The 12,736-nt window shown below is 43.0% G+C and overlaps 1 protein-coding gene across 1 annotated transcript in view; it reads right to left on the reverse strand.

Annotated features, from left to right (window-relative positions):
• Positions 1–12,092, reverse strand: part of CRADD (CASP2 and RIPK1 domain containing adaptor with death domain) — a 173,388-nt gene extending 161,296 nt beyond the window's left edge. The window contains exons 1-2 of the mRNA XM_034987841.1: positions 11,956–12,092; positions 10,346–10,649 (exon numbers count right to left, since the gene is read on the reverse strand). Of these exons, the coding sequence (XP_034843732.1) occupies positions 10,346–10,643 (298 nt within the window). The 5' untranslated portion in view covers positions 10,644–10,649; positions 11,956–12,092. The remainder of the gene's footprint in view (positions 1–10,345; positions 10,650–11,955) is intronic.
• Positions 12,093–12,736: the final 644 nt, after the last annotated feature.

The raw sequence follows: 12,736 nt of genomic DNA on the forward strand, positions 1-12,736 counted from the left end.
TGAAAGGGAAGAAATAAAGACTCGACAAACAAAAACTGCCACATCAATCTCCCATCCAAGTACTAACCAGGCCCGACCCTGCTTAGCTTCCGAGATCAGACGAGATCGGGTGCGTTCAGGGTGGTATGGCTGTAGACTGCCACGTCAATCTCATTCAGAATCTTCATTTTGCCTAATCACATTTCTCTAGAAAATATTTTTTATCTTCTTCGGTGTTTTTTTAACCTTCCATTTGGTAAACTATTTTTATTTTTATTTTTATTTTTTTTAAGATTTTATTTATTTATTTGACAGAGAAAGACACAGCGAGAGAGGGAACACAAGCAGGGGGGAGTGGGAGAGGGAGAAGCAGGCTCCCTGCTGAGCAGGGAGCCCGATGCGGGACTCGATCCCAGGACCCTGGGATCATGACCTGAGCCGAAGGCAGTCGCTTAACCAACTGAGCCACCCAGGCGCCCTGGTAAACTATTTTTAAAAAGACAATGAAAATGTTGGCTACATGTGAGACGCAAGGGAAGAAAGGGTCAGCAAATACAGAAGCTGTAGCGAGCCCAGGTCAGGTGCTCTGAGACATGTGACACCCATCGGAACCAAGGACTGGTATTAAGGACACAGAAGAGCCTCTCAGTTAATAGCACAGACTGGAGGACCAGATTGTTGGCGTTCAAATCTCAACTCTGCTACTACCAAGTTATGTGACGTGGGGCAGTTCGTCTAATACCTTCATTTGTAAAATGCAAATGACAGTAATAGTATCGACCTCAGAGTTCTGTGAGGATAAAGTGAGTTTATGTACGTAAAGCCCTGAGGCCAGAACCCAACCCAAATTCTCTTTCTAACCACTTCTTGACTTCAGTATTCTCAATCTAGTTTTCTCCCCAATATCTTCTGATTTTGGAAAGGTTTCAGAAGACCCATCTTGCTCTAAAAACTGCTCTCCTCTAATTTTCCTACCACCTCTGGCCTTTGACCTGGGCCTTGCTGTAAGAAGATGTGGAACATTCTCCTTCCTTAAAGGGCTATCATTTTTTTCCAGGCCCACAAGTGTGGAACCTGTTCAATATAAAAAGAATGGGTATGATATAGTATAGCGGCCATCTCTTAATCAGCTTTCACCTCTTCCTTTTAGATCTGTCCCTTCCCCACTCAGGTGACTCTGGTGTCCTAAAGGAAGGGCTCATGACTCAACCTAGGCCAGTCAGAGGCTGAATCTTGAGAGAAGGCACAGTGGAGGAACTCAGCTGGAGATGGTCATCAATGGCCAGAGACCCCCAGAGTTGCTTCATTCCTGCCTTACTGAGCCCTGACATTTTAGCAATTCCTTCAAGGTTGTGAACAACCCAGGATACGTTAGAGAAATTCCTATTTTTGCTTATGTTAGCAAGAAGTCTACTGCTTGAACCAAAGAGCCCACATACACGCTGTTAGACTGACTGACATCTTTGAGTTTCCTCACCTGCACAGTGGGGGGTCTCTGAGGTCCCTTCCACCTCTAACCTTCTACAGTTCTAACAACAGGGCAGGTCCCAGCTGATGTGCTCTCCTGGCTCTGCAAATCTCCATAACCACTTGGTCATTACCACTCAGCACCCATACACCTTATACACGAATGGTGGGATTGAGAGATGCTTTAAAAGTCTTACATTTAGGTTATGAAACCACAAAGCTCTCCTTTGCCACTTACTACATCTCAGCAGTATTATTTTGGTAACAGCGTCACCACCCTCTCTGCTATGGTGCTGAGCATAAATAGAACATGAACATTTCCAGGAATTGTCAACTTGGCACTTCTTACAAGGAGTTAAGATTTCTTTTATAACATTAACAAAAATAAAGCCTAGGACTAAACTTCTTTTAGAGGTCACATTTCCTTCTCAATTAAAATTTAGTGTTTGGAAAAATACAATGTACCCTTTTTTTCCTCTGGGGAAAAAGTCCTCCAAAGAATCACATACATATACTCCTTGCTGTTCAAACTGAGGAACAAGTATAAACACAGCTGCCTATTAAAATTAAGCAAAGGCAAACATTCCTGCAGCTAGCTATAACAACAGCCTACAAGTTTGAACTACACCCATAAAAAGAGAAAGCTACCTTGCTAAGCGTATGGTTACACTCTTGAGGTTGTGCCACCAGAAGAGCTGGTTATTAGACCTGATGGCTTTCAGCTTTTGATAGCAAGATTTAAGAGCTACCAAAGTGGAACCTGATTCCAGTACCAGGAGAGCCAATGCTCCTATCTCCTAATCACAGTCAAGAAGATGTAGTCTTTTTCTACTCTCAAGGTAGCAAGTTGGGATAGGAGCAACCCAAGGGCTCTGTTCCTTGACCCCATATGGCCTCACATTAGACCTTGCTACCCAAAAAAGAATTAAAAAAAAAAAAAAGAAAGAAAGATGGGGGAGAGAGATACCAACCATGACTTAGTCTTTTTTTTTTTTTAGTTTTTTTTTTTTTTTTTTTTTTTAATTTGACAGAGAGACAGCAAGAGAGGGAACACAAGCAGGGGAAGCTTGAGAGGGAGAAGCAGGCTTCCCGCCGGGCAGAGAGCCCGATCATGACCTAGTCTTCTGACAATAGGCAGGAAAGAGAAAGACAGAGAAGCCTTTGGGGCTGCATGTATGGGAGTGACTGGAGTAGGGGAGGGAAGATGACTGGGAGCTGGTAAATGATGGATTCTGGAGCAGCCACTTGTCAGAAGTAGGAGGGAGAGAAAAGCACATCTTGAAAATGTGTTTTCATAGGCTATGAATTAGCGGGCTTTGAAGGGCCTGGATTCCAAATTTGGCTCTACTGGGTTGAATGAGTGACCTGAACAAGTGACTGAACATCTCTGTGCCTCCATTTTCTCATCTGTGCAGTAACAGTAATAAGACCACCTGTCTCACTGAGTTAGTGCCACGATTAAGTGAATTAATAAATGAAAAGGACCTGGACCAGTACCTGGCACAAAGTAAAGCCACCAATAAATATTATGATAGTTATTTTATTGGCTAAGCCATTCCCAGTCTTCCCAATTTTGTCTCTTTTCTCCTCTCATCCATCCTTAAGCCATCTTCAGCTCACTTTGCATCTGAGGGCCAGCATCCAACTCATTCTCCACTGGCACGTTCTGTCTCCATTTGGACAACTTGATCTACAGAGCACAAAGTATTCCGGATGGTTTATAATTACCTAACAATGTGAATAGGCAATGAGAATAATTCCCCCAAATCCAAACTTATCTGCTAACTCAAAACACTCCAGTCAATGTTGTTCTGTGTACATCGAACCCGTGTATCCCCACAGAGCTCTAATGGATTTTAGTACTGGTAGCAAATCACACACCTGTGTGGGGTCCGGGATTCTGGGACATTCTTGAGCAATAACGTTCAAGAAACTCAAAAAATTAAAAACACTTATGATTACGGAATCAAAACAAAACTACATATCTTTCTGTATCCATTCCTACCACCTTTCCACTTCACCTCACCAGAAAACAAGAACAACTCTTCAAGCAAATACATAACTTTGGGAAGCTCATGCTTGGGGAGCAACAAGTGACAAAGGAGCCACCCGCCTACTCAGCTGGTCAGATTTCAAGGTTCTCAACCCTGGCTGCACTTTAAAATAACTTCATGAGGCGTTCATGCATGTTCCTGCGCTTGCACGTGTGCACATGTGTGTGTATGTGTGTTTATAAGTGTGTGTGTGTGTGTGTGTCTTAATACCACTGCCCAAATCACACCTCCACAGATTTTGGCATGAACTGGCCTACGTCAAAGTCTAGGGATCAGTAGTTTTTTTAAAGCCAGGGTTGAGAAAGACTAAGCGAAATGAACCACAAAAGTCAATAGGGTGATTGATGTAGCCAAGTGGCCCATACATCCACAGGAGGGAGAAAAAAGCACAGTGAGAATTTCTAAGAGAAAAGAACATTAAATCCATTTTTTAAAGTGAAATGGAGGCATCCCTGCTGGGGAGAGGCCTGTCACATGGTTTGCTATTCCTAGAAAGAGCTACAATTAGCTGCCAACAGATGCATTATTTCATCAGTCCCATAAATACTCGATAAAAGTCTTCTGCTCTTCCTTTATGTCAACCTTGCAGGAGCAGGGCAGGGGGAATCTTCTGATAAAATGCAGTACTAAACTATAAAAATTTCCTTTTAAATGATTAAAATTAGCATTAATAAAAATAAAATATTTTAGCAAAATCTTATCCCAGTATACCTCTAAAAGCCCTTGAAAATTTTCCTCTTAAAACAAACAAAAGCAGGGGCGCCTGGGTGGCTCAGATGGTTAAGCGTCTGCCTTCGGCTCAGGTCATGATCCCAGCGTCCTGGGATCGAGTCCCGCATCGGGCTCCCTGCTCCTTGGGAGCCTGCTTCTCCCTCTGCCTCTCTCTCTCTCTCTCTGTCTCTCATGAATAAATAAATAAAATCTTAAAAAAAAAAAAAAAGCATTAGTACAATTGTTTAAAAGCTCATTTCAATTATTAATGCTACAGCAAAATATAATTCCATTTCAAACCCAGTGGGAAGTCAAGACTGCATAGCAGAAAAAATCCTAAATCAAGACTGGAAGCCTGGATTCTAGTTTGGCAATAAATTACATCAACTAACTATGTAATCATGGGCAAGTTGACTTAATCTCCATAGGCCTCAGCTTTTTCACAGAAAAATTAGATGATCTGTGAGTCTCTCGCGGCCTAAAATTCTGGGATACCAGAATATGTCTCCATCTTGCTGACTCCGAACATGTTTATAATTTACAAAACGTAAAATTAAGTCATTCTGGCAATTCTACTAATAAATTTAACCAATTCCCGGTCACTATGCATAATCTGAAGGAGCAAAACAATAAAGGACCTTGAATTTGGCACCATTTTCTATCTGAACTAGAGCTGGAGCCTTCCTTCCCCAACTATGCAACCAGGGGACAGCTCCTGCCCCAAACTCCTGGCTTTCTAAATGAAAAAATGCATGAAATGCATCTTTACAATTTTTGCCACATCTTCATACCATTATTTTCCTAGTATTTTTCTTTATGTGCTCATTTTTACTTAAGTAAAAGCAATGTCTTTTTAAAAGTAGCTTCATAAATAGAAAACAGTTTTACTTGCCATAAATGGAAGGAAACCATTAGACTAATGCAAGGGAAAGAAGGCAACTAACTCAATTCCAGCGAAATACTGTTGTCCACCGAAGGCATGAGACATAAGGAGCTTCTTCTCTTTGTTAAAAAGAAAAACTGGCAAGTGTCAAGAGAGATGCTACAGCAAAGGGAGGCTCTCACCTGGATGTCATCAGGATTGAAACAGAAAGAAAAAGGAAATGACTCTCTCACCATGTGATTCACTCCCATATCTGCATTTCATCTAAAATCATTTTGAGAACCACCCAAGATCATGGCTGTGCACACATCTCACGATTTGGGAAGCACAACAACGAATGGTCGAGACTGGGCCTTTGCTGACGTGTGGCGTGACTCAGCTCTCCGTGAGGAAGGTTCTTATCCCAGACAGGCCTGGGCTCTAGCCACACTGTCACTGAGGGCTCCCACCGGAGGGCCTGTGTCTCTGTGGTCCCCTCTATCTGAAACGGTCCTCCTCCAAGTACCCACTCTGTTGCAGAATTCAGGTCTCTGCTCCACATCCTCACGGTAGAGAGGCTTTCTCTGACCACCCTGTACGATGTGCGAAGCCCTTCCTCACCACCAGACACTGTTTTTCTTCATAGCGGTAGTATTCACTCATTCACTTCTGTCTATCCCCATCAGACTACAGCATATGGTGAGCTCTAGAAGAGCTGGGGCTTTGTTTCCCAACATCCTAGTACCTGATGTCAATACTCAATATTTCCTTAGTGAATAAATGAATCCCCTCAATTGATCTGGAGATCTTTCACATGTCTTTATTTCCTAGTGCCTGGTATCTAGTTGGTCCTCAGGCTGCGTATGATAATCACCCTGGGAATCTCTGCAGACTCTGCCCTTACCACAGGGAAGGGTCCTACCATGGATGCTGACCCACCACTCCCTCTTGAGTACACAGGATGCCACAAAGTGAACTCTACCCAGCCACAGCAGAAGTGCCTAGAGAGACCACAAGCTAGATGAACTGAGATCAACACCGAACTTATTATACGCAGAGTAGGGCCAATTCATGGTATGATTGGAGAATCCCAGGCTAGAAATCTCTCCAGTAAACCTATTACAATCCCTAAGGTTTTTGCCATTATTGCTCATAACTTTAGATGCATCCAAGTATACATCTGAGAGCCAGAGTAGATCTTGAGAGAGGAGCTGATGTGCCTCTGCATGGTCACACAGGGCCAGCTCCGAGAGGAACAGGCTGAGCCCTGGAGCTCTTGGCTAGAGGGAAAACAGACCAGCCCTGCATCCTGCGCCAGTGAGGGCAGCCAATGTCAGGGCATAGGGTCTGCGGTGAGGACCGGCTCAAGCGCAGGCAAAGTTGAAGCAAACAGCCTCAGGAGGCGAGAGTGTTGAGGCATCTGATGCTAACATACGAGGCACTGAGCTGTGTTCCAAGACATCTGTCCTTCATCCTCGCCAGTGGCTAAGAGGACGTAAGGCCAGAATCTAGCCTACAGAGAAGGGGGGGGGGGAAACTCCCAAGCCTAACGTAAGACTGGAATTAAAGGCAAAGTTGCCAGGCTGACTGGTAAGTGAGAATCACAGCAGAGACCCAGTCCCACAAACAAGGCCAACACAGTGGAACAGGGAGTCCTGGAGCCCAGGAGTCACTCCCACCATGACTTAGCCTAAGTCCCACCAGCTGGTGGGACCAGGGCTGCCATAAACCTCTTTTCCAGACCCAGACTAGCTCAGGCACTAGGGAGAGCCTGTTAGCAGACAGGGCCCACGAGCAGTAGAAAGCAAGCAGGTAGGCACACGCTGCCTACACCCAGACTCAGCACTGTTCTCATCTCCTAAAAGACCAGACAGGAGCCCACAGACGATTGCCAGCTGATCTACTGTCTACTCTGCGACCTTGGCCAGCAACGGACACACTGTGAAGTGTCCCTTCGGCAGTGCCAAGCTGGATTAAGTAATTTTATTGCCAGAATTTCTCTTCTAAAATATAAGAGTCCTCACAGGGTGAGAAAAACACAAAATCAATTATGCATTAACATCTTAGACTTTTTTTTTTTTTAAACATAAATAGGAAGACCCATCAGCTAGGTAGGCTCTGAAAGAACCAAAGGTTTAAGGTGCTCTTCTATGTTTTGGGATTTGCTGGGAGTAGTTTAAGAGACCAGAGAAGATTAAGATACAACTGGATTCTTCTCTAATAAAAAGCAACTAAGTAGGATCTATCACCAAATATCAAAATTTACAAGTGAAACACAGAAATTAAACAAGCAAAGAGGAAACCAGGATTCTCTGAGAAGCCCAAAACAAGAACACTTTTTAATAAAATTAAATCAGTTCATTCTTGGAGACGTTTCGGCCTTTTGGCCAAAGAGAAAGCCATTTCTGCCCGTTGGTTCTCAGACATCCCAGGAGGAGACCACCAAATCTACACAAATTAATTAATAATGACAATGAAAATGAGCAAAAGATCAGACAAGGTTAACATATACACATAATATATAAGCACCACATCTTCCTACAGTTTAGTTCCTCAAAATTCAAAAATGCCTTTATAAAAATTTAAATGGTCTTTTTAAAAGCTTATTAAAATTACTCTTACAACAATGGAGAAGCACAGGGTCCTGGGAAATAGACCTCTGCGTCCATCAGCATTTTTTACAGAAATATTAAATTGAAGGCATATCAACTCTGACAGTCCAGGATTTTCAAAAAAACAAAACAAAACAAAACTTAGGTTTTCAATTAATTAACTCCCAATGAATTTTAGAATTAAAATATCACCATCAACTTAATTAAACATTAAAAGTTTAAGGTCCCAAATAAGAGAAGGCTGTTAAAATATATCTTTCCCAAATAATTAACTAATTAGTTAATTTAAATTAAGTCTATCATTTCCTCCATCCCCTATTCTCTCACACACATTATATTTTTTATTTGTATCTTTATATATCTTGCTAAAACTTATGGTATTGCAGATTTTCCGTAAGTGGATTTTAAAAGTGATTTTTATGAGGGAGAAAACTACAAAGTGAAGAATCGAATGATAAACTTCAAATTCAGGATTTACCAGTAAGTAGGGGTTGGGGCCGAGGTAGGCCTAGGAAGGAACACCCAGGGTCCTCAAAGGCAATGGTAATATATTTTTTTAAAACTGAGTAATGGGGAGACAGATGTTCACTGAACCATTATTCTCCATACCTTACTTGTATTTTATAATCTTACTTAAAATACTCAATAATTAACAAAACTTATTTTAAAAGTAAGTTTATGTTATTATCATTGCAGAAGGTATATAGAAACGTATGTAAATCAAACTCTCTTGAAAACATTTTTCAATAGCCGTGTTACTCGGACAAAAAGTAAAACAAGAGTACTTAAAATTTGTACAGCAGCCAACCTATCCTTCCATTTGAACACTTCCACAGAACTAACAAATTAATATTTTTCATGCAGACACACTCAATTTTTTCTCACATTATACTGTTTCATTCTGCTTACTTTAAAAAACTTTAGTTGTCCCTCAACTTCCATGTAACTTTCACCATTTGGTAAAAAACATCATAATTTTTTTCTTGTTCTCTAAATAAATCTGAAAAAATTAAAATGGGGTCACACCTCTATGAACAACATACAACAGGATGAGTTACATCACCCAAAATGATTGTAAAATTAAATGAAATATTTTGGTAGTAACGGGGTTTCGGTTCGCTTGTTTTGTTGTTTCCAACTATCTGGTGCCAAGAGGAATCTCTAAGTCAAATACGAGGAAAAGACACCGGATACCCTAATACTTCTCTTAATGTGTCCCCAGGTCTTTGTTATTTATTCTGCTTTCAGTAAAGTGGTAGAAATGTCTTAGATACTTTAGTTTGGATTTGTTCACACATCTGAAGTATTTAATTTTGTAAGGACACTCGAACTTGAAAAGTCCTGGGGCCCGGAAAGGACAGCTACTTTCAGTATTTCAAAAAGCCTAAAACACATTTACCTGTAATTCGGCCATGCTAGAAAATGAAAATGTGTTTGCTTTCTTCCCCTGGGATTTAACCAAGCTTTCCTAAGTTCAGTGGTTACCTCACGCAGAGCAGATATTCAGACATATGTCATTAATAAAAATAGAAGGATTCATCATGATTAGTTAGTAACTGTGGTCTGAAAAATCATTCAAAATATGAGGTCCATGAAAAAGAAAACCCCAAAACAAAAACAAAATATGAGGTCCATGGGGCGAAAATAATAAAATTGGTCTTTTATTACTGGCATTTTTTTTTAACCAGTTTTGTTGGTATTTTTAAAACTGCAACAACAAAGTCTGAGGACCACTGTCTGGGAGGAGTTCTAACTATCACTGCTTTCAAAATCTCCGGAGAATGTTGATTTCCTAACTATTCCAAAATTTGCAAAGTCAACTTTCAATTTTTTATTTTTTAATTTTCTTTTTTAATTAATTAATTTTATTTTATTTATAGATTTTTTTTTTTCAGGCAGTTCAGTTCTCTGCTCCTCCAGCTTTATAAAACAGTAAAAGTCATGGAGTTGTTAAGAGGGAAAATGTTTCACATCACATCTTCTTCCTGCTACAAGCCAGGCTCGTAGCACTGGGACTGTTTCTCTTCTCCATAGCTTCCAACTTTCTTTAAAATCAAAATGCGACCCTCCCCAAACTACTATTCTTATAACAGTAAATGCTCTGGGTGTCTGAAAAAAGCCAAACTAAAAAAGACTGACTTTAAATCAATAACCTTTAAAAATTTACTTAACCAGCTTTCAAAATAATCCCCTTTGGCCATGCAGGATAGCCTAGGGAACAGGTGCAAGGCGTGCCTTCCTAGAGGCTGTCTCCTCCTTCATGAAGCTGACCTTTTCCAGCAGCTCTGGCACCCCACGAATCAGTTATCAGTAAGCCTAAAGCCTGCTTTCCCATCTGCACTTTCCAAATGGCTCCCAATGCCAAGCGCTGAGATATGACCTGGCTCTCAGATGAGAACATGCCTCCCAAGTGACTTGCCAAGTTTCCCTGGAAGCATTTTCTAAATGTATTCTCTGACCTCCCTCCTCACCCTCTTGATCACAGCTCATTCTTCCTTCCCTGCACTTCCTAATTCCACCTCCTCATCCCGTGCCTCCAACACCCTGTGCCTCAGTCCAAACTCCTTACCCACCCCCAGCCTAAAACCCCACCTTCACATCCAAAGGACACAGTTTTGACAATTTTGCACCTGGTTTGCAGTGATCTTTTTGAGGCCTACCTGCAGGCAGCTCAGTTATGGATTCTTCCCTTGCCTTCTCCAGCTTCTCCCTAACCCAGGGAAATTCCTGCAAGGAATCTAGGAATGCATCAAATGCTTTAGGACCTCTGGAAGGTAGGATATCCAGCAGCAGCATTGTTTTCCGGAGGCCTGTGGCTTGAGCTTTGATTTCTTGAACATGGTTTTCTGTCAGGACCCCTTCCTGGTAAAGATACTGAAGAACCAGTCCCTCCACCAGTACCTCCGCACCCAGCTCCAGGCGAAGGGAGCGAAGCACTTGCTTGTCTCTAGCCTCCATTTCTCCCTGGGAGAAGACAAAATAGTAGCTCAGATTACAGGGAGCTCACCAACCCCTAAAGACAGTGTCCTACATGCGGTGCAAGCTCCTTAAGGTCAGGTACAACTTGGAACCTTAGCAGGGTGCCAGGCCGTGGTGTTTGGTACACAGCTGTTAAGCCAAAGCGAAGTAATTTTGAATGTTTCCGAAGATAATGAACAACCCTGAATACGAATCATCCTTTCTACTTTTGCTTTCCACACAATGGAATCCTAGCTCCATTCCTTGCTTGATCAAGAGATTTGGAAAAAACTGGGCCATGGACCCTGCTTAAAAAGCAACTTTGAAAATTACAGAGCAGCTTTTCATTTTAACATACTTAAAAAGACACGGTGCCTTTATTTTAGCATAGCCTTCATCAGATATACCCCAATACCAAGGAAGCTGCCAATAAGCATGCAGGTGCTCTTCTGACCATGGGCATTTGCTGAACCTGCATAGCAATGGGAGTGGGCGCCCGAAACCGGTAGGTACCACTAAGTTAAGGTTCTTTTCCTTTAAGAGAAAAGCCCTATACACCCTCACCTCCAAGAAAAATATTTATTGTGTGTGCCTCTACAGTAAACCTTATATATGGTCACAGACTCCACCCCTGCCCTCTAAGGATTCCGAAACCCTATCACAACACTGCCCGGACCACACACGTATGGGACATTTGGTGGGGACTTATTTTTTCTTTACAAGGAAAAAATGTCCACACGCCAGCCCTGGTCAGTAGCCACGCACGATTTTAAGGCCTGCGTTCAAGACCACTGCCCCGGCTTGAGGGCGCTGGTGCGGAGGCCATGAAGGTAAAGCAGCGGCGCGGCGTGGGGGGAGGCGGCAGATGGCGCTTCCAGGCACCCACAGAAAGTACAAGCGGCCGGCGACCCGACCCCACTCCTTCGAGCAGCCCTCGGGGAAGTCGGGGAAGTCCGGGCGGTGGCAGGTGAGGGGCAGGGTGTGCGCTTTTGGCTGCCAACGCCCATCTGGAACTTTTTGTTCCCTGCCTCGCCAGCTGAAGTCCTGTTGTGTTACGAACAGGAAGAACCGGGAGGAATTTTCGGGGCAATCCGACAAGCTCAGAAGTGGGTGCTGGCAATGATCCTCAGAGCGGACGGAAGGGGTAGCGGCCCCCGGCATCCCTACCGCCACCCCAACCCGGGCCCGGCTCGGACATGCTGCGAACAAATTAGCGGGGGCGGGGAGCCACGCAGGGCCCAGGCCGCAGGCTCCACCGTGCGGGGCCTTAGAGAAAAAATGGATACGGGGTTTCTGATTTCCTGTTACTTACGTCTGCAAACACGTATATTTAAAAAAAAAAAAAAAAAAGAAAGAAACCGCAACCGGAATCCAGACTGTTAGGGAACCTGTACCATAAGCACCATCTTTGTTGAAGGCGAAAGCCGTGAACAGGAAGTGTTGTCTCCATCTTTCTTAAGGGCAAACACAGGAAGTGCTGTAGCCATCATTATTGGGGGGAGGGGACAAGTGTCGGACTGAAGCCTTTTCCGCCATGTTTGCTGTGGGTAAACAATAAAGCGGCCTGGAGATGGAAAATAGCATCACTTAGGGGGTTACCTAAGGAAAGTAGTATTTTAACACAGGAACTCCACAGTCTTGCACACAACTGACATAATAGATGGTCAGGTCTCAAAAGTCACCTTATCGGGCGCCTGGGTGGCTCAGTCGTTAAGCGTCTGGCTTCGGCTCAGGTCATGATCCCAGGGTCCTGGGATCGAGTCCCCACATCGGGCTCCCTGCCCCGCGGGAGGCCTGCTTCTCCCTCTCCCACTCCCCCTGCTTGTGTTCCTGCTCTCGCTGTCTCTCTCTCTGTCAAATAAATAAATAAAATCTTAAAAAAAAAAAAAAGTCACCTTATCAGCGTAGCCTTCCATGACCACTCTATTTAAAATTGCAACATTCATCTCCTGCACTCCCCATCCCTTTTCCAACTTTGTTTTTATCTGTAGCATGTACACCATCTTATTAAAACTTTTACTTAATTATCTGTCATTCGTTTCCCTCCACTAAAATGCAGGGTCGTTTATATCTTAGATCACAAGAGTTCCTGC

This window comes from Mirounga leonina, unplaced genomic scaffold, assembly GCF_011800145.1.
Source record: "Mirounga leonina isolate KUSES-001 unplaced genomic scaffold, KU_Mleo_1.0 Mir_418, whole genome shotgun sequence".
Lineage (NCBI taxonomy): Eukaryota > Metazoa > Chordata > Mammalia > Carnivora > Phocidae > Mirounga > Mirounga leonina.